At 58.7% G+C, this 26659-nt stretch overlaps 1 protein-coding gene across 1 annotated transcript; it reads left to right on the plus strand.

Annotated features, from left to right (window-relative positions):
• The first annotated feature begins 3823 nt into the window (after positions 1-3823).
• Positions 3824-26659, plus strand: CSPG4 (chondroitin sulfate proteoglycan 4). Its single transcript, XM_025389823.1, has 10 exons — positions 3824-3896; positions 7173-7378; positions 10338-13874; positions 15325-15807; positions 16111-16287; positions 17983-18181; positions 18283-18417; positions 18565-18731; positions 23095-23278; positions 23598-26659. The coding sequence occupies exons 1-10, from the start codon at positions 3824-3826 to the stop codon at positions 25430-25432; spliced, it is 6996 nt and encodes a 2331-aa protein (XP_025245608.1). The 3' UTR covers positions 25433-26659.

Below are 26659 nucleotides of genomic sequence, written 5' to 3' on the forward strand. Positions count from 1 at the left end.
CCCCCGCCAGCCCCTGCAGAAGGGCCATCCCCATGCAGCCAGCCCCAGAGCCAGAGAGGCGGGGCTGCCAAACCTTCCAAGGAGAGCAGATGCTTCCCTCCCTTCCTCGCTGCCCCCTCCACCCGGCCCTGACAGAAGAGCCCCAGGGGACAAGAAGGGAAAGAGTGTGTCTTCCCCAGGCTGGGGTCCAGCTCTCACACCCTCCTCCCACTGGGGCCCTCGGCAGATGCTCCACTTCCGATTCACAGGCAGCAAGTAAACCCACCACGCCTCTCTGGGTGCACACACGGTGCATGTGCCCTGCCGACACCCACAGCCCCCAGCTCTGGAGCCACACCCGCAGGAGCTTAAGTCCCAGCCCTGCCGCTGCTCCACAGGCTAGCACAGAGGACTGCGCTCTCTGAGCCTCAGTTTCCTCACCTGTAAAATGGGAGATGCCTCCCAGGAGCCTGCTGGGCCTGGGAGGGGGGTGCTGGGCAGCCCCAGTGCCAAGTGAGGGTCCTTCACTCTTCTCTTCCCTGCCAGAAACCTTACCCCAGCCTGGGTCCACTGAGGTGAGGGTCCCAGATCCACTAGGGCCAGGAAAGTGGGGAGAAAGGAGGTTACGGAAGGGGCCTGGAAACCCACCCATCTCCCTGTACAAGGGGGAAAATTATAAGGCAGGGAAAAGCCTCTTGGAACCACTCCCCACCGCAGCCACCCCACCCTCCTCGCCTGAGGCCTGGGGAGCAGCAGGGCCTGCACAAAGACACCATTGAGGCCCCACTTCCTCCTCCCCCGGCCCAGCCCTCCAGCCTGGGTGGACTCTGGGCTGCTTCTTCCCTCAAAACCTCTCATTTCCCCTCCTGCTTCCTCTGTGCTCCACTAGGCCCCAGGGTTGGGACATGTGGCCGGGAGCCCAGCGTTCGGCCCCTATCAGCCTCTGTGGACCAAGCTCAGCTTCTCCCACCCCACCTGCCCCTGCTTCCACTCTTCTTCCAGACGGGTTACCTTAACTGGAAATGTTCCCCAGTACATGCCCCTCCAGGTGGGTGACTCAGAGCGCTTGGTTAGAGGACTGCAGCTGAGGCCAGTGACCAGGGTCAGGGCCCAGCCAATAGCTGAGGAAACTGTTTTCCTCCCTGGCTTCCTTGGCCTTGCAGGGGACCGGAAAGGCCACTAAACAGAAGGTCAGCTGACCTGAGTGTGTGTCTCTTGGCTCAAGAGTTCTTGGTGCTGCCCTGACCCCAACAGAGGTCTCTGCAGCATTTAGACATGGAGGCAGTCACCTGAGCAGGTGCCTGGCACCCCAGTGCTCCACTGGGATAAAGCAGTGTCTCCTGAGAGGACGGCTGCTGTTGTAAGCTCCATGGGATTTGGAACTAACCTACTGTTGTCCACATTTCGGTAGCTCATGGGACAGGAGAGGAGCAGGCAGTCCGTGGGCTGCGGGGATGGCCCTGGGTGGTGGAATCCCAGTCTGGAAGCAGCCAGGAAGAGTGGCTAATGGGCAGTGAGCCCTGTGGGGTCTGCAGGTGTGTGAGTGTCTCCCAGGCAGCCCACCCTGGCCAGCGATGAGCCATCTAGCCTGAGCCCTGGTGACCCCAATGTCATCACTGGGGAGGTTATGTGGTTCCCTTAGACTGACCTTAAGTCTCCCCTGTAACCTACCCCCTTGTAACCCTCAGAGTAACAGGTTGGCGGAAGGCGACAGTTCAGTGTGTGTGGCTGAGCCTGGGGGGTCTGCCGAGAGGAGGTTTGAGAGGGGCTGGCACCTGAGTAAGCACATCAGACAGCTTCTCCCTTGCCTGAGGAGCCCAGGGAGACCAATGTGCTGGGGAGGGAGCCTCCAGTTATGGCTCAGTATCCAGGGCCCACAGTGGGGCCAGACCGTGGACTCAGCATCCCCCCTCCTCACTTGCCTTGCCGCCACACACATGTGTACACGTGACACTGACCCACACTCCCGCACACACACTCGCCCACGCCCCACCTGCTGGCTTGAAAGTAGATTGCTGGTGGAAGAAAAATCGGGGAGTCCCTTGGAGGTGCAAGGGGAGGGGAACTGACCTGAGGTCTAGAAGGCCAGGTGACCTCAGGGAGGGTCTGCTGCTGGGGAAGCGCACCTGGCTTGTCCATGCTCTCACACAGCCAGCATTCAGCCCCCAGGTGAGCCACGACCCCACCCCCGCCCCACCACACACACACCCATGAGGGGAGACAGACAGCCCTTCATCCTGGCCTTGGCCCTCCCAGAGCACCCCAGCCCACAGCCCCCTCAGACTCCCTCACCCCTGCCTGCCTAGACCCGGAGCCAGGATCTCTACCCGTGGTGCTAAACTCCGAGGGGCTATGGTGGAGAAGTCCAGCTTCATCTTGGAGCAGGGCCCTCCCTCCCCAGCAGGCTGGCTGGGCGTCCCCTCCTCACTCCTGTGCATAGCAACAGGCTTGCTGCCAACATCCCGCCTTCTCTGTCTCCCTCAAGTTTTCCTCCTCCATCCCCTTCCTCGGGCCTTGGTCTGTATGTGAATTCAGTCTTTATGGAGGAGGGCATCTTGATTTCTCCTTCTCAGTTTTAATAACTTTCTCCCATGTTAGCTGTCTTCTTTGATTCCCATCACTGCATTGCTGTATTTGTGATTGAGTGAATGAATGAATGGGTCTCCCTTACGCATTCCACCTCTCACCTCCTGCTCTGTTTCTGTGGCACTGGGTGTCTTTCCCCCACATACAGATGTCCAGGTCTCCTGCCCTCACCCTCAACTACGGGCCCAGGCACTCCCCACCAGCCATCCTGCCCAGCAGCTTCAGGCTCCCAGACTTTCTCCCTTATAAAGTCAGGCAGCAGCAGACACCCAGGAATGCTACTGCTCCCATGACGCAGCCTGGCTGTGGGGCTGCCCCCAGGCAACCGGGAATGTGGTAGGAGTGGGGCACACAGGGATCCACTGCCAGAGAGTGGGGTGTAGTGGGGGTGCCTGGGTGGGTGGGGCTCACACGGGTGATGCTGGGCCTGCTGGATCTCTTTCTGCTTCTCTTTGTCAAATCGCTTCTCTGGAGCCTCAGTGTGTCTGTCTGGAAGGTGGAAGCTGAGTGCCCTGCTGCAGGCTTGAGCTACAGAGAATGCTGACGCTGTGGGACTCAGCACCCATGAAGGGTGGGGCCCCGGGCCAGGCCCTCCAGACTGTCCTAGGGCAAAGGGTGATGTGCCCAGAGACAGCCAGGATGGGGCAGAGGGAAGAGGGAGCCAAAGAGCTAGGGGGAGACCAGGGGGAGCAGAGGCAGAGCCTGGCAGCAGGGATGGCCAGAGTCGAAGGAGAGATGGAGCAGATACAGGGACAGAGGCAGGCTTCTGAGGACTCAGAAGGAACAGAGCCCACAGCAACCCTCAGCCTGGAAGAGGCATCTGTGCCTGAGACCTGGCCCTGGGCTGGCTGGGGAAGGTGGGGCCCTGGCAGGGGGAAGTGGGCCTGATGGGCAGAGATGCTCCCCTCACGATGACCCCTTGTCCCTGGAGCCTGGTGTCAGACAGAGGGCTGGGCGTCAGGATGGAAGCCTCAGGGGCCCATCCATACTCCTCCTAGCAGTGCCTCCAGGGAGCCCGGAGATGCCAGCGCAGCCCTTGCCCTGCCAGAGGAGGCTTGCTGGGGACCTTGACCGAGGTTTCCCCTAGCCCCTGAGAAGGGACTTGGGAGGGAAAGGACACAGGCTTTTTCTGTGCCCCCAGGCCTAGGTCTCAGGAAGGATGGAGCCACCCCACCCTCAGGCCCAGACAGCAGTGCCCTGTTCATGGGGAGGAAGGGTGGGAAGCCTGAGGACATACCCACCTTTAGCAAACCTCTCTATGGGCGCCGAGCAGGAGGGGCAGGAACCCTCCAAGAACACACAGCCCCTTTCATGGAGCCAGGCCCAGCCAAGTAATGGCAGGCGGGCACCGAAAGGCAGGACAGGCCCAGGCACAATCATTGCTCTGTCCTGGCAGCTCCCGGCCCACACACGCGCACACACACACAAACACACAGCCTTACTCAAACCCAAAGCACACCCCCAGCAGCCACCCACATGCTTGCGGGCACACACAAATACACATCTATTAATATACAACCCTGGACGCTCACCGACGCACCTTCCAGAGAGAAGCCCATACACGCAGCACTCTTCCTGCCCCTCCCATGGGCCCCCAGACCTGTGGGGCATCCTGCTCCTCTCATGCCCAAGGCTTGGCACCTCCAGACACCCCACGCCATTAACCTTCTCCACATCCATATGGACAGCAAACTCCTAGACCAGGGAGGGACCCCCAGGACTAATCCCTACAGTCAGGAGGGGGAAGAGGTGGGAGGGATGTGCCCATTTTACAGAATGGTGACACTGAGGCCTGAAGTGGGCCCCTTCTCCTGGCTCAGAGGGCAGCCCATGGAGCTGCTGTAGGTCTGGACTGTTGTTTTGATGAATCATGGGTCCTCTTGACCCAGGAGAGTCAAGGGCAGGTCCGATCCAGCCTGTGCCGATGTCTCCCCACAACCTCCTCCATTCCCCCCGCCCCAGGCAGGCAGCTGAGCCTGGCTTGACCCATTCTACTTTCCCCTCTACTTCTCTTGCTTCAAGTTAATTAGAGTCTCTAGGGGGTGAGAGAGCAGAAACCCTCCTCAACCCCCGCAAGGGGGACCTGTGTACCCCTGCCAGTCTCTCACTTGGCCTTGCTGCTGTCCTCAGAGACTGCTGCTTCCTCCCTCTCTGTGACTGTACACCACCGTCACCTCCTCCAGGAAGTCCTCTGGATTGACTCCTAGCTTATTACATCTTTATCCTGCACACCCTCTCCATTCAAAGCCCCTCTTCAACTGCCCCCGCCAACCACCTCCAAGACAGGGATTCTGGGTTCTTGCAACTGAAGCCCCTCAGAGAGTGTAAGAGGGGCAGAAAAAGGAAACCAGGAGGTGGAGGGAGTGGCACTGTCAGAGTTTCCAAAGCCCTGGCCAGCAAGGCCTCAGAGGCCTCTGTTGGGATGGGGGGCTGCCTGGCTATGTGCTCCAGCAGCACAAGACAGCCTGTGTGAGCCCCTCCCACTCAGCCCCACAGGAAGCAGCAGGGCCCAGCCCCTCAATGGACCCATTCAGACCCCAGCGCTCTGGAAAGTACCTCTGCTTCCTGCCACCCTCCCACTCTAGCCAAACAGGCTCTACTGTCTTCTGCTGGGAGGGGGCTGCAGGCAGGTGGTTCAGTGGTTAGGGCCAACCATCTAATTCAGTTCCTGTGTGGCCCAGAGCCCTGACATTGACCAAGCCTTGGCTGGTCTACATATGCCTTTAGTACAAGGGTGGGTAGTGGCAGGGACATGTGCTGGGTAGGTAAATGTTTAGCAATGGGCTTTCTTGGGGAGGGGGAACCCTTATTTACAGTGCTTGCCTCTTTTCCTGGTATAAATATTCTCACTATGGGCAGTATCACCTGGCTCTCAAAATTCCTGAAAATTCAATAGTCGGCTCCTGGCAGCTGCTGTGAGCCGCTCCAGCCGGTGACGGTGGTAGCTCCATTCTGCAGGGCCGTGTGCCCCCACCCCTTGTGCTATGGCCTCCCTCACTTTAGTGTGCTGTCTTTTGCTCTTAGGAATCAATGTCTTTGTAAATAAGGCACCCCAGTAGGTGGCCGCCACCTGCAGTTCACTGGTCTGCCCTTTGCTGGCACCAACCTCTGCTGAGCCTGCTGGGCCATCTCTATGCAGATGGTCTGCAGGGCTCGCTTGATTCCCTTAGCTTCCCAGACAAGGTGCTGGTGTTGCCAGCAGTACTGGCAGGAGGAGATAACTAGAGGGGATTTAATTCAGCCCAAGGGGTTCTTACAGGCTGCCCTTAGGGCGTACAAGTCTCCAACTCTTCCAATGGCTGAAGCTGCTTTCTCAGGCAGATGGCAGCTGGCTCAGGCTGGCCAGGGACCAGCACATGTGGGGCCGGTGCCGGATCATCCCTATCAAGGCCGTCAGCCTGTGCTTGCTCTCGGGGTTTGAGGGAAACCCAACAGGGATGAATCACCGTTTTTAACCCGTGTTTGTCTGCCCCCAAGCCCTGGACATCTGCAGGCAAAGTCAAAGTTATATTTGGCTTTTATCACCACAAAAGGCATAGACCAGAAATTGTGGCAGCGGGTTGGAAGTCGGGGAGGCTAATTTGGGGAAACTGTCTGGAGGAAGCAGCAATTCAAAAGAGGAGGAGTCCCGGCGTGGGACAGAATGGGCCCTGTATAGGAACCACTAACCCCAGGCAAGCCCAGGCATGGCCTTCTGCCTGGCGAGGCCCTCTTTGGCCTGCCCAGCAGATCCTCAGCCCCTTCCAGCCCCTGTCTTCAGCCTCAGCCTGCGTGGTGGCCTGGGGAAGTTGGGAGCTCAGCTGTTCTCATCCCTGGTTCCTTGGCCATGGTGGAAACAATGGGGCCGGATCTGACTGCTCATCGGGGACTGTGAATAGCTCTCCAGCAGGAAGCAATAGCAGGGTAATGGAGGAAGTGTGGGCCCACTTTGGTTTGACCCTGCACATGGTCTCCATCTGGCCTCAGAGCCTTTGCTCCTTCTCAGACTCAGGCCAATAAGCTCCCGCCCCCACCCTCAATGGCAGGTGGAAGGATGGCCTGAGAGAGAAGCGGGGATAGGTGGGCCATGCTGACACCTCCACCAGATCCCAGCCGTGGCCCCAGCCAACCCATGGAGGCGGGGCATGGCACGGCGGGCACTGCACAGGAGCCCAAGCACAAGGGCACTTAGGAGAAGGAATCTGAGCAGGGATCAGTCTGGACTGGGGGTGATTCTCTAGAAACTCCATTCCTCGGGGCTGTGACCACCAAGCCAGGTGATCAGGCCAGTGATGGTTCCCTTTGCGGGGGTAGGGGACCCAGACCCGGGAGGAAGACTCCTCTGGGGCCCAGGGGAGGTGAGTCAGAGCTGGCAAAGGCCTCTGGCTCCAGGAACCTCCAAGGAGGAGACCTGAGTTGCTGGGAATTTCTGGGTCTGACCTCCTGCAAAGTCAAGGTCTGACTGTTCACAAGGTGAGGCTGTGCCTTCTGGTGCCAGGACGAAGAAGATGCTGGGATCCAGGCAGTACTCACAGACAGCACCATATAGCAGAACCATGAGGGTGCGCCAGCATGGACCCCTTTCTTCAACCCACCAGTACCTCTTTGTGGCACCTCACCTCCTCCAGGCAAGCATCTGAGCCTGGACCACAGCTCCCTCTCTCACACAGCTTCCTTCTTCGGTGAGAACCACCTGGAGGTGCCTGTGGCCACAGCTCTGACCGACATAGACCTACAGCTGCAGTTCTCCACGTCCCAGCCCGAAGCCCTCCTTCTCCTGGCAGCAGGCCCAGCTGACCACCTCCTGCTGCAGCTCTACTCTGGACGCCTGCAGGTCAGTGACGTCCCCCTGGGATCCGGGCGGGATTCAGGGTGGGATTCCTTCTCTAGCTTTGAGTGAACCCCAGCTGGCTGTGTGACCTTGTGTAAGTCACTTTTATCTTAGGGTCTCAAGTTCTCCACTGTGGGATGGGCAGCAGCAGCCTAGAAATGGCAAATCCTTCATGAACTGGCTCTGCCCACTGGCTCCCTCCAACCATGTTTCACACCACAAGCCCTTGCTGGCCCTTTGTGCTCTGACCACACTGAACTGCTTTCAGTTCCCGGCCATCTTACAGTCGCTTGATGCCAGGCCTTTGGTCACCACACTCCTTCTGCCAGGTGCATGCTCACCCATTCCCTGCACATGCCTAACTCCAGCCTCTCCTTAAAGTCTCAGTGTGGACATCCCCTCCTCCTGGGCGAGGCCCCCTCCTGGGTCCCCATGACCCCTGTGCATCCCTGTGGCACTGCACCAATTTCTCTGCAGCACCACTGCCTGTCCACGACAGTAACAGCACCAGTACTGCCTCAGCTTCCTCATTTTTCCATTTCATCCTTCAAGACACCACAAGCTTTGTTAGTGAGGAGTCTTGTGGCTCTTTCTTGAGTCTTTTCCCAAACCATGAAGAGTTAAGAACCCAGGGTCTTATTCCAAATTTGTGCCAGGCTGGGTGCAGTGGCTCATGCCTATAATCCCACCAGTTCGGGAGGCCAAGGTGGGAAGATCACTTGAGCCTGGGAGTTCAAGGCTGGCCTGAGCCACACAATGAAACCCCCCATCTCTATTTTTTTTTTTTTTTTTTTGAGACAGAGTCTCGCTCTGTCACCCAGGCTGTAGTGCAGTGGCGCGATCTCCACTCACTGCAAGCTCCACCCCCCAGGTTCACGCCATTCTCCTGCCTCAGCCTCCTGTGTAGCTGGAACTACAGGCACCCGCCACCGCGCCTGGCTAATTTTTTTTGTATTTTTAGTAGAGACGGGGTTTCACCGTGTTAGCCAGGATGGTCTCGATCTCCTGACCTCGTGATCCACCCGTCTCAGCCTCCCAAAATGCTGGGGTTACAGGCGTGAGCCACTGCACTCGGCCCCATCTCTATTTTTAAAAGAAAAAAAAGGCTGGGCACGGTGGCTCACACCTGTCATCCCAGCACTTTGGGAGGTCAAGGCGGGTGGATCACCTGAGGTCAGGAGTTCAAGACCAGCCTGGCCAACATGGTAAAACCCTGTCTCTACTAAAAATACAAAAAAGGCTGGGCATGCTGGCTCATGCCTGTAATCTCAGCACTTTGGGAGGCCGAGGCAGGCGGATCATGAGGTCAGGAGATCGGGACCATCCTGGCTAACACAGTGAAACCCCGTCTCTACTAAAAATACAAAAAATTAGCCGGGCGTGGTGGCGGCGCCTATAGTCCCAGCTACTCGGGAGGCTGAGGCAGGAGAATGGTGGGAACCCGGGAGGTGGAGCTTGCAGTGAGCCGAGATCGCGCCACTGCACTCCAGCCTGGGGACAGAGCGAGACTCCGTCTCAAAAAAAAAATAATAATAAATAAAAATAAAAGATAAAAATACAAAAAAATTAGCCAGGCATGGTGGCACATGCCTGTAATCCCATCTACTTGGGAGGTTGAGGCAGGAGAATCACTTGAACCCAGGAGGAGGAGGTTGCAGTGAGCTGAGACTGTGCCATTGCACTTCAGCCTGGGCAACAAGAACCAAACTCCATCTCAAAAAAAAAAAAAGAAAAGAAAAAAAAAATTGGGGGCAGCCATCTCCTTCCACACCCCCTGGGGAGAGGACTAGGGCTTGATCAGTTTGCTGCTTTCATTGCTTCTCATTGCCACAGGGTGTCACTGTTAAACACTGGTGTGGTGCAGGCTGGTGCTGATGACTGTCCAGTTCTGCAAGTACAATGATGCCACACCCCTACAGAGATGCTCCATACCAGGACTCCAAAATTATAGTTCTTAGTGCCCTGATTCTGCAGTTCCCATACTCTGCCATCTCCCATTCTACCATCTGGGAGCACTGTACCAGAGCCATTTCTGCTGTCAATGTCATGGAGACAGAACTATATCCATCTCTCCCCAAGATCTCCTTCCACCCCAGGTCAGGGAGCTTTTTCTCAGAATATATAGTATTTAAATTTCAATTTAAAAATTAGCCTGTCTCTGAACAGTGAGCCTGGCTGCCTTCAATGACCCCAAGAAACTTTGCCCTGTTGAGGGGGACTGATCGAGGGATTCCCAGTTACCCATTATTCCAGAGTTGAAATCCAGATTCCAAGACAATATTTCTGGCACCTCTCACTCAAGGAAAGAGGGGAAACATTTTTAAATACAGGTTGGATTTCTAAGACAGCATCTTGCTGTATGTCAGTTCCTTGTGGGCGAGGACCACACCTGATTCACATCAGGGTCCTCAGAGCCCATCCAGGCCTGGCCCAGAGTGCTTTTTGGTGAGTGTTTGGAGGATGAGTAAAGAGATGGCAGGACGGCAAGAGGAGTGGCACTAGAGGTCCTTGTCCTAGGTTTTCCACTCTGGGGCTCCAAGTGTGGGGAACCCACTACACTTTTTTTGTTTGTTTGTTTTTGTTTTTGTGTTTTTGAGACAGAGTTTCGCTCTTGCTGCCCAGGCTGGAGTGCAATGGCATGATCTCAGTTCACTGCCCTCTGCCTCCCGAGTTCAAGCAATTCTCCTGCCACAGCCTCCAAAGTAGCTAGGATTACAGGCATGCGCCACCATGCCTGGCTAATTTTGTATTTTTAGTAGCGACAAGGTTTCTCCGTGTTGGCCAGGCTGGTCTTGAACTCCCAACCTCAGGTGATTTGCCCACCTTGGCCTCCCAAAGTGCTAGGATTATAGGCGTGAGCCACCACGCCACCACTGCAACCATGCCTGGCTCTATGCTTTTATAAGGGAAATGATGGATTCAAAGTGCTGTCCCCCATCTTCCATTCCCCATCTCTCTTCAGGTCAGACTTGTTCTAGGCCAGGAGGAGTTGAGGCTGCAGACCCCAGCAGAGACGCTGCTGAGTGACTCCGTTCCCCACACTACGGTGCTGACTGTCGTAGAGGGCTGGGCCACATTGTCAGTCGATGGGTTTCTGAACGCCTCCTCTGCAGTCCCAGGAACCCCCCTCGAGGTCCCCTATGGGCTCTTTGTTGGGGGCACTGGGAGCCTTGGCCTGCCCTACCTGAGGGGAACCAGCCGACCCCTGAGGGGGTGCCTCCATGCAGCCACCCTCAATGGCCGCAGTCTCCTCCGGCCTCTGACCCCTGACGTGCATGAGGGCTGTGCTGAAGAGTTTTCTGCTGGTGATGATGTGGCCCTGGGCTTCTCTGGGCCCCACTCTCTGGCTGCCTTCCCTGCCTGGGGCACTCAGGATGAAGGAACCCTAGAGTTTACACTCACCACACAGAGCCGGCAGGCACCCTTGGCCTTCCAGGCAGGGGGCCGGCGTGGGGACTTTATCTATGTGGACATATTTGAGGGCCACCTGCGGGCCGTGGTTGAGAAGGGCCAGGGTACGGTATTGCTCCACAACAGTGTGCCTGTGGCCGACGGGCAGCCCCATGAGGTCAGTGTCCATATCAATGCTCACCAGCTGGAAGTCTCTGTGGACCAGTACCCCACGCGTACTTCGAACCGAGGAGTCCTCAGCTACCTGGAGCCACGGGGCAGTCTCCTTCTCGGGGGGCTGGATGCAGAGGCCTCTCGTCACCTCCAGGAACACCGCCTGGGCCTGACACCAGAGGCCACCAATGCCTCCCTGCTGGGCTGCATGGAAGACCTCAGTGTCAATGGCCAGAGGCGGGGGCTGCGGGAAGCCTTGCTGACACGCAACATGGTGGCTGGCTGCAGGCTGGAGGAGGAGGAGTATGAGGACGATGCCTATGGCCATTATGAAGCTTTCTCCACCCTGGCCCCCGAGGCTTGGCCTGCCATGGAGCTGCCTGAGCCATGCGTGCCTGAACCAGGTCTACCTCCTGTCTTTGCCAACTTCACCCAGCTGCTGACTATCAGCCCACTGGTGGTGGCCGAGGGGGGCACAGCCTGGCTTGAGTGGCGGCACGTGCAGCCCACGCTGGACCTGATGGAGGCTGAACTGCGCAAATCCCAGGTGCTATTCAGTGTGACCCAAGGGGCACGCCATGGTGAGCTCGAGCTGGACATCCCAGGAGCCCAGGCACGAAAAATGTTCACCCTCCTGGACGTGGTGAACCGCAAGGCCCGCTTCATCCACGATGGCTCTGAGGACACCTCCGACCAGCTGGTGCTGGAGGTGTCGGTGACGGCTCGGGTGCCTATGCCCTCATGCCTGCGGAGGGGCCAAACTTACCTCCTGCCCATCCAGGTCAACCCTGTCAATGACCCACCCCGCATCATCTTCCCACATGGCAGCCTCATGGTGATCCTGGAACACACACAGAAGCCGCTGGGGCCCGAGGTTTTCCAGGCCTATGACCCAGACTCTGCCTGTGAGGGCCTCACCTTCCAGTTCCTTGGCACCCCCTCTGGCCTCCCCGTGCAGCGCCGAGACCAGCCTGGGGAGCCGGCAACCGAGTTCTCCTGCCAGGAGTTGGAGGCCGGCAGCCTAGTCTATGTCCACCGCGGTGGCCCTGCACAGGACTTGACATTCCGGGTCAGCGATGGACTGCAGGCCAGCCCCCCGGCCACGCTGAAGGTGGTGGCCGTCCGGCCGGCCATACAGATCCACCGCAGCACAGGGCTGCACCTGGCCCAAGGCTCTGCCATGCCCATCTTGCCCGCCAACCTGTCGGTGGAGACCAATGCTGTGGGGCAGGATGTGAGCGTGCTGTTCCGCGTCACCGGAGCCCTGCAGTTCGGGGAGCTACAGAAGCAGGGGGCAGGTGGGGTGGAGGGTGCTGAGTGGTGGGCCACACAGGCGTTCCACCAGCGGGATGTGGAGCAGGGCCGCGTGAGGTACCTGAGCACTGACCCACAGCACCGCACCGAGGACATCGTGGAGAACCTGGCCCTGGAGGTGCAGGTGGGCCAGGAGATCCTGAGCAATCTGTCCTTCCCAGTGACCATCCAGAGAGCCACCGTGTGGATGCTGCGGCTGGAGCCACTGCACACTCAGAACACCCAGCAGGAGACCCTCACCACAGCCCACCTGGAGGCCACCCTGGAGGAGGCAGGCCCAAGCCCCCCAACCTTCCACTATGAGGTGGTTCAGGCTCCCAGGAAAGGCAACCTTCAACTACAGGGCACGAGGCTGTCAGACGGTCAGGGCTTCACCCAGGATGACATACAGGCTGGCCGGGTGACCTATGGGGCCACGGCACGTGCCTCGGAGGCAGTCGAGGACACCTTCCGTTTCCGTGTCACAGCTCCGCCATATTTCTCCCCGCTCTATACCTTCCCTATCCACATTGGTGGTGACCCAGACGCGCCCGTCCTCACCAATGTCCTCCTCGTGGTGCCTGAGGGTGGTGAGGGTGTCCTCTCTGCTGACCACCTCTTTGTCAAGAGTCTCAATAGTGCCAGCTACCTCTATGAGGTCATGGAGCGGCCCCGCCATGGGAGGTTGGCTTGGCGTGGGACACAGGACAAGACCACTATGGTGACATCCTTCACCAATGAAGACCTGTTGCATGGCCGACTGGTCTACCAGCATGATGACTCCGAGACCACAGAAGATGATATCCCATTTGTTGCTACCCGCCAGGGTGAGAGCAGTGGTGACATGGCCTGGGAGGAGGTACGGGGAGTCTTCCGGGTGGCCATCCAACCCGTGAATGACCACGCCCCTGTGCAGACCATCAGCCGCGTCTTCCATGTGGCACGGGGTGGGCGGCGGCTGCTGACTACAGACGACGTGGCCTTCAGCGATGCTGACTCGGGCTTTGCTGACTCCCAGCTGGTGCTGACCCGCAAGGACCTCCTCTTTGGCAGTATCGTGGCCGTGGATGAGCCCACGCGGCCCATCTACCGCTTCACCCAGGAGGACCTCAGAAAGAGGCGGGTCCTGTTTGTGCACTCAGGGGCCGACCGTGGCTGGATCCAGCTGCAGGTGTCCGATGGGCAACACCAGGCCACTGCGCTGCTGGAGGTGCAGGCCTCGGAGCCCTACCTGCGTGTGGCCAACGGCTCCAGACTTGTGGTCCCTCAAGGAGGCCAGGGCACCATCGACACAGCTGTGTTCCACCTGGACACCAACCTTGACATCCGCAGTGGGGATGAGGTCCACTACCACGTCACAGCCGGCCCTCGGTGGGGACAGGTACTCCGGGCTGGTCAGCCAGCCACAGCCTTCTCCCAGCAGGACCTGCTGGATGGGGCCGTTCTCTATAGCCACAATGGCAGCCTCAGCCCCCGCGACACCCTGGCCTTCTCTGTGGAAGCGGGGCCAGTGCACACAGATGCCACCCTACAAGTGACCGTTGCCCTAGAGGGCCCGCTGGCCCCACTGAAGCTGGTCCGGCACAAGAAGATCTACGTCTTCCAGGGAGAGGCAGCTGAGATCAGAAGGGACCAGCTGGAGGTGAGGAGCTGGAGGTGATGAGCAGGGGTGTGGGCCAGGTAGAGGGCCTCCCGCCCAGCCTCCATGCCGGAGTGTCACAAGTACACATGTGACTTGGGCTGTGGCTGTGGTGGCCCCAGGCTACATGTGTGCACGTGCCTCGGATGTGTTTCTGTATATGCTGTGTTTCTAAATTTCTGGGGAGCTTGCTGTACACCCATCCTCCTGGAAGTTGTGTGTGCCTCCAGAGGTCGTGTCCTCTCGTGTCCATGGTGTGGCTGAGCATGCAGATTCCTGGGCCCCACCCAGCCCTACAGAATCTCTGAAGTGGAGCCCGAGATTCTGCATTGCAGTCAGTTCCCTGGGAGGGCATCACGGGCCCTGAGCTTTGGGGATTGCTGACCGTGGAGACAGGCGGCTGCTGCTCAGACCCCCGTGTCCCCCCCTACACTGCTCATTTCGGAGACCTTTCTGGTCTGCATGTCTGGAGCTTGGGGCCCATGGCAAACCAGCAGATGTGGCATCAGGAAGGCCTCGAGGAAGGAGGCAGCGTTTGGGCCAGGCTCTAAGAGCACAGGCCATCAGGAGCAGAGAATGGGGAGTGGTATTCCAGGCAGCAGGAACATTCGGGCAAAGGCATAGAACGGGAATGTGAGTTTGGGCGTGGTTTAGCCTCTCATGGCTGGCCCGTCAGGTGAGGGAGCCCATGTGGCCTTTGGGGCTTGAGCTCCATAGGGCCTGGGCTGAAGGCGGCTGTGCCTCCAGGAAGGGTGGGGTGAGGCGCCCTCTGATGGTCCTGGATGGTAATAGCAGGGGTTGGGGAGGACGCTGCCTGCAAACCAGCCACAGGCCTGAACAGATCCTGAGCAGGGGGGCCTGTGTGTGTGTGTGTGTGTGTGCACACCTGCATATGTACATGTGTGACTGTGTCAGCGTATGATGAACTCATGTGTCTGTGTCACTGAGTCTGGGGATATGTGATTATGCACCTCTCCGGGGGAGTGCATCTCAAGCTGTGTGACTGACCCCCTGTAACCGTGTGTGGGGTGGGTATTAACATGTGACCAGCAGCCGGGGCAAACCAGTGAAACTCCATCTCTACACAAAAAATTTAAAAATTAGCCGGGCATGGTGGCACGTGCCTGTGGTCACAGCTACTTGGGAGGCTGAGGTGGGAGGATCCCTTGAGCCTGGGAGGTTGAGGCTGCAGAGAGCCGTGATTGCACCACTGCACTCCATCCAGCCTGGGTGACAGAGTGAGACTGTCAAAAAACAAAAAATGTGACCAGCTGCCTGTCTAGCTGCTGTGTGTGTGAACCCACATGTGTGTTTGTCTGTCTAAATGAGCAGTGGTATCTGGAGGAATAAGTGAGGCAAGATCAAGCCTGTTCTGGCTGCTTAGGGCCACAGTGGACCCCTGTGAGACCCCCTCTGTGGCCCCCTGTGAGTCCTCATGACCTCTGTTAACCAGGCAACCCAGGAGGCAGTGCCGCCGGCAGACATCGTATTCTCAGTGAAGAGTCCACCGAGTGCTGGCTACCTGGTGATGGTGTCTCGTGGCATCTTGGCAGATGAGCCACCCAGCCTAGACCCCGTGCAGAGCTTCTCCCAGGAGGCAGTGGACGCGGGCAGAGTCCTGTACCTGCACTCCCGCCCTGAGGCCTGGAGCGATGCCTTCTCACTGGATGTGGCCTCGGGCCTGGGTGGTCCCCTCGAGGGTGTCCGCGTGGAGCTGGAGGTGCTGCCCGCTGCCATCCCACTGGATGCGCAAAACTTCAGCGTCCCTGAGGGTGGCAGCCTCACCCTGGCCCCTCCACTGCTCCGTGTCACCGGGCCCTACTTCCCCACTCTCCCGGGCCTCGGTCTGCAGGTGCTGGAGCCACCCCGGCATGGGGCCCTGCAGAAAGAGGACGGACCTCAAGCCAGGACCCTCAGCGCCTTCTCCTGGAGAGAGGTATGGCTGTGAGAGAGGCCCAGGGGCTGCAGCCCAGCTCTGGGGGCAGAATGGAGGGAGCCCCAGGTACTCCCAGTCTGGGGGTTATACACAGAGAGGAGATGGGGAGTCGCATTTCAGAAGCACCTGTGCTTTAAATACCATATCTCTTTTCTTCCTCACAACTCCTTGGAGCCAGAACTTATGGTCCCCATTTTCCACCAATGGAAAATGAAGCCCTAAAAGAGTCAGCCTCCTCCTGCACCCAAAGGCAGGACATGAAGGGTGCTGCTGGGGCCTGACTAGCCCTGGGCCTGCCCGTAGGTGGAAGAGCAGCTGATCCGCTACGTGCACGACGGGAGCGAGACACTGACAGACAGTTTTGTCCTGATGGCTAATGCCTCCGAGATGGACCGCCAGAGCCATCCTGTGGCCTTCACTGTCACCATCCTGCCTGTCAATGACCAACCCCCCGTCCTCACTACAAACACAGGCCTGCAGGTGAGAGTATTCCTGGCACCATCCCCCATGTCTGCTTCGAGAAAGAGGCCAGCGTCCCCTACTTCCCAGCACAGAGCTCCCCCTGTCTGAGCCTCAGTTTCCTCCTCTGCAAAATGGGGACGCTGCCGCATGCCTCACGGGGTTGTTGGAAGGAGAGTTGTGAGATTGTGCTGAAACAGAACACAGGTGGGAGGTTTTGTTATTGGACGCTTGCAAGTAAGGTAGGCAGACTTCTGAGCGGCCACGGGTGGCCCTGCTGTTCCTTCTCCTGTGGCTCAGGACCAGAACTCCCGACAGAATCACTTACAAGCCCTTAAGGGCAGGCATCAGGGCAGAAGCCCTTGTTTCCCACCTTCACCCAGCAAGTGAAGGCTACAGCTTGGGTCCCCAAACTCCTGCACAAGGCTGTTCCACACCCAGCAGGACAGTGCAGGGGAGGCCCTGGAGAACTTCACTCAGGCAGAGGTAAGGGCCCCACTCTGCAGGTGGAAGTTGAGGCCCAGACATGGGATGGAACTTCTCCATGGTTGCAAAAGTAGTTCTGGTAGAACAGAAAGGGCATAGATTTACTAAGCCCACATGGCAGGGCTTTGAATGCCGGCTTCTGGGGTGCGTCCTCCTGGGTCAGCAGGAGCCACTGAAGGTTCCACAAGAGGACTGACTTGGGCTGTCTCTGACATGGGGCACCTGGGGCAGGGGTTGTGGGGGAGGCCTTGGTGGTCTAGGATGTGCCCATAGGGGGCAGCGTGGTGGTGCAGAGGCCGCAGAAGAGTGGGACACAGTGCTCTGGAACCACAGGCTGGGACAGCTGTGTGGCAATGTGGCCACCAGGTGGTGCCATCTACCCGTGTTTGCTCCAGAAGCCCAGTGCTAGGGTCCGGCCCTGCAACATTATGGCCCCTCCTGCCAGGGCTGGGCCTGAGGGCTCCTTGGGGCCGGGGCAGGGAGCCCAGGAATGCCAGAAGGCTCTGTTTCCCGGGCATGTGAGTCCCACTGCAGCTCTGCCTGCAAGTAATTGACCCACCAAGACTGGTACCAGGACCTCAGGAACAGACGCCTGCTCTGCTTGCAAGTGGGAGGCCTGAAAAAGGGTCCCCTTCACCCAACATGAGGAGGGCCCGTAACTGCTCTGGAAGCACCTGGGCCCATCGCAGCGCTGATTCTGTGCTGCAGAACATGCCAACCATCAGTCCTCCACTCTCCACGCCACCCACTCCTCTCTCAGCCGGAGGGAGGGCCCGTTTCTAAAATCACCATTCCCACCTGTGCCCGGCCCTGGCCAGGCACACACGGAGGCTCTGAAAGGAGACCCCTGCCCCACCAGTGAGACAGATTAGGGAGCACTGTTGGTCGGCGTTGGGGATTTCTGGGGGTGAGAACTTGGTGAGGGTAAGAACAGGGGCCTTCCTGGGTAGGGGACACAAGCTGGCCTTGAGGGACACGCAGGACTAGGGCAGATGGAGAGCAAGGAAGCTGGGCCTGGAGGATGACCTTCCCTGGGGCCTTCCCTGGGGTGACAGGGAAGGTGAACGTGGGGAGGGCCCTTTGTGCAGGGGAGCCAGAGCGGTGCCAGCCTCGATGCCACCTGAGGGCCTGAGACGCAGCAGAATTGGAACCCTGGTGGCAGCCCAGAGCCGGGGAGGAAGGGGTGGGTGAGCAGGGCAAGGCAGAACCTTCACAGGCCTGTGTCCCCAGATGTGGGAGGGGGCCACTGCGCCCATCCCTGCGGAGGTTCTGAGGAGCACGGACGGCGACTCTGGGTCCGAGGATCTGGTCTACACCATCGAGCAGCCCAGCAACGGGCGGGTAGTGCTGCGGGCGGCGCCGGGCACCGAGGTGCGCAGCTTCACGCAGGCCCAGCTGGATGGCGGACTCGTGCTGTTCTCACACAGAGGTGGGTGCTGAGGGCCGGGCCTCAGGTTCCTGCTGCCCACGGGGTTGCCCTGAGATGGGGAGCCAGCTCGGGCCAGCTGGACCCAATGCCCCTGTCCCCAGGAACCCTGGATGGAGGCTTCCGCTTCGGCCTCTCCGATGGCGAGCACACTTCCTCTGGACACTTCTTCCGAGTGACGGCCCAGAAGCAAGTGCTCCTCTCGCTGGAGGGCAGCCGGACACTGACTGTCTGCCCAGGTGGGTGTGCTGATCGTGGGCATTCCTGGGTGCCAGGAGCTGGGGCAGAGCTGAGGGTGGCACGCCAGGGTCACACTGCCTCTCTGCAGACACAGGCCTGGGCCTGGCTCCCAGTCAAAGTCTGATAGCCCCTTTTGCCTCTGGCAGGGTCCGTGCAGCCACTCAGCAGTCAGACCCTCAGAGCCAGCTCCAGCGCAGGCACCGACCCCCAGCTCCTGCTCTACCATGTGGTGCGGGGCCCCCAGCTAGGCCGGCTGTTCCATGCCCAGCAGGACAGCACAGGGGAGACCCTGGTGAACTTCACTCAGGCAGAGGTAAGGGCCCCACTTTGCAGCCACCACCAGCCTCAGGTGGATGCGGTGCCATGGACATCATGTGGACATGGGTGCCAGCTCCAGCATCACTGGCAGCAGACGTTCCCGGTCTTGCCATGGTCCAGGCCCTGGTGTCCTGCCCTCCAGGAGCTGCCAGGCTGGCAGGGCAAGTTCATGTTCCATAAGGAGGGAGAAGGATACAGAAAGTCGGGGATACAGGGCCCCAGAGTAGGGCTGGGGTCTTGGGGTATAGCTTCCAGAAGGAAGCTACAGCCGGACCCGAGGGTCTGGAGAGGGGGCACCATGTGGGGGCACTAGTGGCACCCCAGTAGCTGGCGAGGGGCAGTGCTTGGTGGGGGATAGAGTTGGAGGTGAAGTAGCCGCTGGGCCTGTGGGCAGAGGTGTGAGCCTGGGGCTCAGGTCAGGTGCCAGCCAGAGGCAGAGTGGATCCTAGGGGCAGATGAGCTGATGAAAGGCAGCTGAGTCGGCCAAGAGGGTGAAGCCACCGTTCATCCATCCTGGTAGCTTCAGAGACCACTAGGAAGAACTAGAGCTCTCAGCCGTGGGTAGCAGCGGACTCTGTGATAATGTGCCATGGGGGCCAGTCCAGTCATCGCTTAAATGAACACCTCTTCCCGAAGGCAGAACAGGGGTTGTTCCATAGCAGGGCAGAACGGGGCAGACTCTTCCAAGGGCCATCCCAGGCAAGCGGCACATATGGTGCTCCCGCCAGGAGGCTGCAGGGGCATCTGGACCCAGCACATGATCACAGTGAGTTCTAGGTGTAGGGAGAGGTCTTGTGGGGCGCAGAGCCGACTCTGTCATTCAGGAGCCACGGCACGCGGTACTGCCCCAAGTACCTCCAGAGAGGTCCCCCTACCAGCCCTCAAAAATGGCAGAGCACACCCCAGGCCCCTTTCCAAGCTCCCTTGCTTGGGCAGGGACCTCCTGAGCCTGGCACTCTCCCTCCTGAGAGGCGCAGATGGTATTCAGCAAGTGCAAAGCCAAGGTTCCCGCCCAGCAAGTGGCTCAGATGGGGAGCCTTTGGGCATCTGGAAGGAGGTGGCTTTGACAGGTGGAATAGTTTCTTGGGCTTCTCACATCAACACCTCCCAGGCCAGGTTCTGTATTTCCCTGGAGGCCCACTCCTGCTATGGCCCCCTCCCCACAATGAGATATTCATCAGGCTGGTGTCTACAGCTGCTGCATACCCTCAGTTGCTGGGAGCCTTTGTCAAGAATGCCCAGGAATGGGAAGGGCACGGGACCCGGCCATCAGCAACCCTCTCGCACTCTATAGTCCCACGTTACTCAGAGCTTCCCCATGCCCCAGCAATATGAAGGACTAGATTGAATTGGCACCGGGGGCCAGGCTGGCAGTGCCACCCAGGAAAGCAGGGAAGAGGCTATGTGGGCTACCTGGCCCACTCAGGGAGGAGGGCAGGACTGGGTATTGTCTTGACAGCAGCCCTGTCCCACAACACTGAACTGGGCAGGGAAGGGGTCAGGTGTCCCCATTTTTCAGATAAGGAAACGGAGGCTCTTGGAGGGCAGGGTAACTTTATTTAGAGCACATGGCGAGTAAGAGGCAAAACTTCTGCCTGCGAGTCCAGGATTTCCTTCACCGGAGGACACTGCTTGCTCCCCAGAGCTCAGGACCCTGTGTTTTGTCTCACTCCTACCCACAGAGCTCCTGTATCCAGGCATCAGCTCCCACTCCCACTCCTGGGGGCTCCATTTCCTTCCTGCCTACCATTCAGCCTGGACCAGAAGTTGCCACTGGCAGCTTTTTAGTCCTGGGCCAGATTTGGCCCACAGATGTGTTTATTTGGCCTGCACACAGCAGCTAATACTTTGAAGTTAATTGTCAACATATAACCTTTGGGAAATTAAACAAAAAACTTGATTCCCATTTTCTTAAAAGGCCTGTGTTCCCTCTTACAGTGAAAGCAGAGGAGCAGCCGCTTCCTTTAGAACAGGTGCTAGCCCTTATGTAGATAGCTCGGCTCTTCTTCAGACTGGGCTCAGCTGCCCTTTAGCCCAGGCTCTGCTTCCCTTAGACCAGGCCCTGCCCCACTGCAGACCGGGCCCTGCCCCCACCTCAGACTGGACCCTGCCTCCCCTTAGGCTGGCCCTGCTTAGCCCGGGCCCTGCTCCCCTTACTCTGGCCCCTGCTCCCCCTTACTCCAGGTTCTGCTCCTAGAGTCTTCACAGGTTAAGACCCTGTTAAGTTTCCATGTTACTATTGTGCAAGTCCTGTTTTTCTCTGAGAAGAAAAATAGTTCCCAGTGTTTCCTAAAAGGGGAAAATAAGGCCGGGCACAGTGGCTCATGGCTGTAATTCCAGCACTTTGGGAGGCCAAGGCGGGTGGATCACAAGGTCAGGAGATCGAGACCATCCTGGCTAACAGGCGAAACCCCATTTCTACTAAAATACAAAAAATAAGCTGGGCATGGTGGCACGCACCTATAGTCCCAGCTACTCAGGAGGCTGAGGCAGGGGAATTGCTTGAACCCGGGAGGTGGAGGTTGCAGTGAGCCGAGATCACGCTACTACACTCCAACCTGGCAACAGAGCAAGACTCTGTCTCAAAAAAAAAAGGGGTGGGGAAGAAAAGATAGGCCAAAAGAACACATTTTGATTTTAGTGGGAGGAAACCTCTTTTCTTCCTGGAGTGAAGAATATTCTTTGGTGTTGAACTGCAGGCAGCCCCATAGAACAGCAGGTGTGGCTGGACTGGAGGTGAGGGGAGTTGAGGTCACGGGGTGATGTGGTCACAGCCAGGCCTTAGTGGACAGATGGGGAGACACCACACTATGTGAGCCAAAGAGCCCCATAATCTTCCCTTTCAAAAGGCTCACTCTGGCTGCTGTGTTAAGAACAAAATGTAATAGGTGGGGGACTGCAGTTGGGACACAGGAAGCTGTTACAATAATCCAGGTGAGAGATGAGGTGGATTGAGGGAAAGAGAGGATGCAAGGGTGGTTCCAAGGGTTTGGTCTGAGCCCTTGAAAACGGAGCTATGGTCTCTGAAGCAGGATGACTGTAGCAGGTGGAGCCGATCGGGAGTGCAGCTGGGGCAGGTTGAGTTTGAGATGTCCACTAGATATCCGCAGGGGCGGCTGCAAACATGAGTCTGGGGTTCAGGGGAGAGCAGGCTAGGCTGGAGCTACAAATAAGGGGGTCTTCAGCACACCTGGCATTTAAGGCCAGGAAACTGAACAAGGACCCATGGAGAGTGCCTGTAGACAGAAAAGAACCTGGAGACCTGGCCATAAGATGTTGGGGAGAAGAGGAGGAACAGCCAGGAGAATCTGTGAGGCAGGAGGAACCCCAGACTGAAGTATCCCGGAGTCCGTGGCTCTCTTGGAGGAAGGGCTGCTTGGTGGCGCCAGTGCCGCTGAGCAGGTAAGAGGAGGCTGAGAGCTAACTGCTGGATCCAACAACACGGAGGCCCCTGGTGCCCTTGGCAAAAGGAGATATGGTGATGGGGGAGCAAAATCCTGGGTAGAGAGACCCAAGAATGCCTGGGGGAGAGTGTAAACTATGCTTTTTGAAGTTTTGCTGCAAAGAGAAGCAAAGGGGCAGGGGTGTTGTTGGTGGAAAATGTGAAGTCAAGAATAGTTTTTTCTGGCCAGGTGCAGTGCCTCCTGCGTGTAATCCCAGCACTTTGGGAGGCTGAGGCAAGTGGATCACTTGAGCCCAGGAGTTCAAGACCAGCCTGGGCAACACAGTGAGACCCTGTCTCAACAAACAATAACAGAAATTAGCCGGGCGTGGTGGCACCTGCCTGCAGTCCCTGCTACTTGGGAAACTGAGGTGGGAGGATTGCTTGAGCCCTGGAGGTCGAGGCTGCAGTGAGCCATGATCACGCCACTGTGGTGTCTCAATAATGGTAATAATAATTAAATAGCTTTAATGTAAGTGAGACAAAAGAATAGCATAATTGCATAATGAAGGGAATGATGCATCTGGGGGGAAACTGACATCATAGGAGAAAGCCAGAAGACAGTAGAAGTGGTGTCTTCAGAAGGCAAGAGGGGATAAGATCCTGTGCACAAGAAGTACTCGCTTTAGAGAGCAGCACAGACAGATCATTGCATTCCCCAGAGGTCAGAGAAATTAGGCGATTTCCCCAGGGTGGCAGAGCTGGGGTTTGAGCCCAGACTCCGGCTCCAGAGTCCAGCTCTGCACTGCATTGCCTGATGTGACCCACTGAGTTAGTGAGGGAGAGAGTGGGTCACACGCACAGACCTGGGCACAGCCAGGAGAGCCCAGAGTGGGGCCTGAGGAGACAGAAGTGCTCAGTGTCTGGACAAGCCGGACTGGACCTGCCTCTCACCCCACGATGGTGTCTCCCCTAGGTCTATGCTGGGAATATTCTGTATGAGCATGAGATGCCCACCGAGCCCTTCTGGGAGGCCCATGATACCCTAGAGCTCCAGCTGTCCTCACCACCTGCCCGGGATGTGGCTGCCACCCTTGCTGTGGCTGTGTCTTTTGAGGCTGCCTGTCCCCAGCGCCCCAGCCACCTCTGGAAGAACAAAGGTGAACAGCATGATGAACTGGCAAGATTGTGGGGAGGGACAATGGGAAGGGCCCAGGAGGAAGGGACACAAGGCCAGGGTCAGCAGCTCCTGTCTCAGCCCCCAGAACCTGGGAAGTCACAGGGAAGGTGAGTGGGGAAGCTTTTGGCATCAGAGCGGGGACACAGTCCTTGTCCTCCTGGGAACCCTGAGCCCCACCCTGGAGGACCTGGCTTGAGGGTGTGGGGGAGGCATATCCTTGCCCTGCGGCACCTCCAGCTGAGGGTCCATGGCTCTTCCCTCAGTGGGCTGGACCCTCATAGCCTGTGTCCCACCCCCAGGTCTCTGGGTCCCCGAGGGCCAGCGGGCCAAGATCACCATGGCTGCCCTGGATGCCTCCAACCTCTTGGCCAGCGTTCCATCATCCCAGCGCCTAGAGCATGATGTGCTCTTCCAGGTCACGCAGTTCCCCAGCCGGGGCCAGCTATTGGTGTCTGAGGAGCCCCTCCACGCTGGGCAGCCCCACTTCCTGCAGTCCCAGCTGGCTGCAGGGCAGCTAGTGTATGCCCACGGCGGTGGGGGTACCCAACAGGATGGCTTCCACTTTCGTGCCCACCTCCAGGGGCCAGCAGGGGCCACCGTGGCTGGACCCCAAACCTCAGAGGCTTTTGCCATCACAGTGCGGGATGTAAATGAGCGGCCCCCTCAGCCACAGGCCTCTGTCCCACTCCGGATCACCCGAGGCTCTCGTGCCCCCATCTCCCGGGCCCAGCTGAGCGTCGTGGACCCAGACTCAGCTCCTGGGGAGATTGAGTATGAGGTCCAGCGGGCACCCCACAACGGCTTCCTCAGCCTGGTGGGTGGTGGCCCGGGGCCCGTGACCCGCTTCACGCAAGCCGACGTGGATTCGGGGCGGCTGGCCTTCGTGGCCAACGGGAGCAGCGTGGCAGGCGTCTTCCAGCTGAGCATGTCTGATGGGGCCAGCCCACCGCTGCCCATGTCCCTGGCCGTGGACATCCTACCGTCCGCCATTGAGGTGCAGCTGCGGGCACCCCTGGAGGTGCCCCAAGCTTTGGGGCGCTCCTCACTGAGCCAGCAGCAGCTCCGGGTGGTTTCAGATAGGGAGGAGCCAGAGGCAGCATACCACCTCATCCAAGGACCGAAGTACGGGCATCTCCTGGTGGGTGGGCGGCCCGCCTCGGCCTTCAGCCAACTCCAGATAGACCAGGGCGAGGTGGTCTTTGCCTTCACCAACTTCTCCTCCTCTCATGACCACTTCAGAGTCCTGGCACTGGCTAGGGGTGTCAACGCATCAGCCGTAGTGAACATCACTGTGAGGGCTCTGCTGCACGTGTGGGCAGGGGGGCCATGGCCCCAGGGTGCTACCCTGCGCCTGGACCCCACCATCCTAGATGCTGGCGAGCTGGCCAACCGCACAGGCAGTGTGCCCCGCTTCCGCCTCCTGGAGGGACCCCGGCATGGCCGCGTGGTCCGTGTGCCCCGAGCCAGGACGGAGCCTGGGGGCAGCCAGCTGGTGGAGCAGTTCACTCAGCAGGACCTTGAGGATGGGAGGCTGGGGCTGGAGGTGGGCAGGCCAGAGGGAAGGGCCCCCAGCCCCACAGGCGACAGTCTCACTCTGGAGCTGTGGGCACAGGGCGTCCCACCTGCTGTGGCCTCCCTGGACTTTGCCACTGAGCCTTACAATGCTGCCCGGCCCTACAGCGTGGCCCTGCTCAGTGTCCCCGAGGCCACCCGGACGGAAGCAGGGAAGCCAGAGAGCAGCACCCCCACAGGCGAGCCAGGCCCCATGGCATCTAGCCCTGTGCCTGCTGTGGCCAAGGGAGGCTTCCTGGGCTTCCTTGAGGCCAACATGTTCAGTGTCATCATCCCCGTGTGCCTGGTCCTTCTGCTCCTGGCGCTCATCTTGCCCCTGCTCTTCTACCTCCGAAAACGCAACAAGACGGGCAAGCATGACGTCCAGGTCCTGACTGCCAAGCCCCGCAATGGTCTGGCTGGTGACACTGAGACCTTTCGCAAGGTGGAGCCAGGCCAGGCCATCCCACTCACAGCTGTGCCTGGCCAGGGGCCCCCTCCGGGAAGCCAGCCTGACCCAGAGCTGCTGCAGTTCTGCCGGACACCCAACCCTGCCCTTAAGAATGGCCAGTACTGGGTGTGAGGCCTGGCCTGGGCCCAGATGCTGATCGGGCCAGGGACAGGCTTGCCTATGTCCGGGGCCCCATTGCTTCCATGCCCGGGTGCTGTCTGAGTATCCCCAGAGCAAGAGAGATCTGGAGACACCAGGGGTGGAGGGTCCTGGGAGATAGCCCCAGGGGTCCTGGACAGAGTGAATCAAGAGCTGGAACCTCCCTCGGCTCACTCGGAGCCTGGAGAACTGCAGGGGCCACGGTGGAGGCAGGCTTAAGTTCAATCCTGCCCTGGAGCTGGTTTAGGCTGTCAAAACCAGGGTAACCTCTCACATGGGTCATGATTCTGGGTCCTGGGACTGTGACCTTGGGTAAGTCACGCCTGACCCAGGCTGCTAAGAGGGCAAGGAGAAGAAAGTACCCTGGGGAGGGAAAGGACAGAGGAGGGTATTCCTGGCTTTTCCACTCCAACCCAGGCCACCCTTTGTCTCTGCCTCAGAGTTGAGAGAAAAACTTTCCTCCCTGGTTTTTCATGGAGATGGTATTCCCTGGAGTAGAGGGCAGGAGGAGAGAGCGCCTCCACTCTAGAAGGCATAAGCCAATAGAATAATATAATCAGGGTGCAGGGTGGGTAGGTTGCTCTGGGGATGGGTTTATTTAAGGGAGATTGCAAGGAAGCTATTTAACATGGTGCTGAGCTAGCAAGGACTGATGGAGCCCCTGGGGGTGTGGGATGGAGGAGGGTCTGCAGCCAGTTCATTCCCAGGGCCCCACCTTGATGGGGCAAGGGCTAAGCATGCATGTGTCAGCGGCTTTGGAGCAGGCTAGGCTGGGGCTCATGGAGGGTCTCAGGCCGAGGCCACTGCAGTGCCAGTGCCCCCCTGAGGACTAGGGGGCAGGCAGCTGGGGGCACTTGGCTCCATGGAGCCTGGATAAACAGTGCTTTGGAGGTTCTGGACAGCTGTGTGGTGTTTGTGTCTTAACTGTGCACTGGGCCTTTTTGTCTGCGTCGGCTTGCATACAGAGGGCCCCTGGAGTCGGCCCTCTGGCCTGGCCTCAGCCAGTGGGATGGAGAGGGCCAGGTAGACCTCTGAACTTCCACCTCCTGGGGCCTCCCAGACCTCCTGTGCCCCCACGTGTGTGGGCAGGTGGGCCAGTCTTTGGGTGATGGGACCAAACCCCTTCAGTTTAGTAGGGAAAGGCTAGGTCCTCTACAAAGAGCTTCAAGACAAAAATTAAAATAAATGCTCCCCACCCTA

Source organism: Theropithecus gelada, chromosome 7a, assembly GCF_003255815.1.
Source record: "Theropithecus gelada isolate Dixy chromosome 7a, Tgel_1.0, whole genome shotgun sequence".
Lineage (NCBI taxonomy): Eukaryota > Metazoa > Chordata > Mammalia > Primates > Cercopithecidae > Theropithecus > Theropithecus gelada.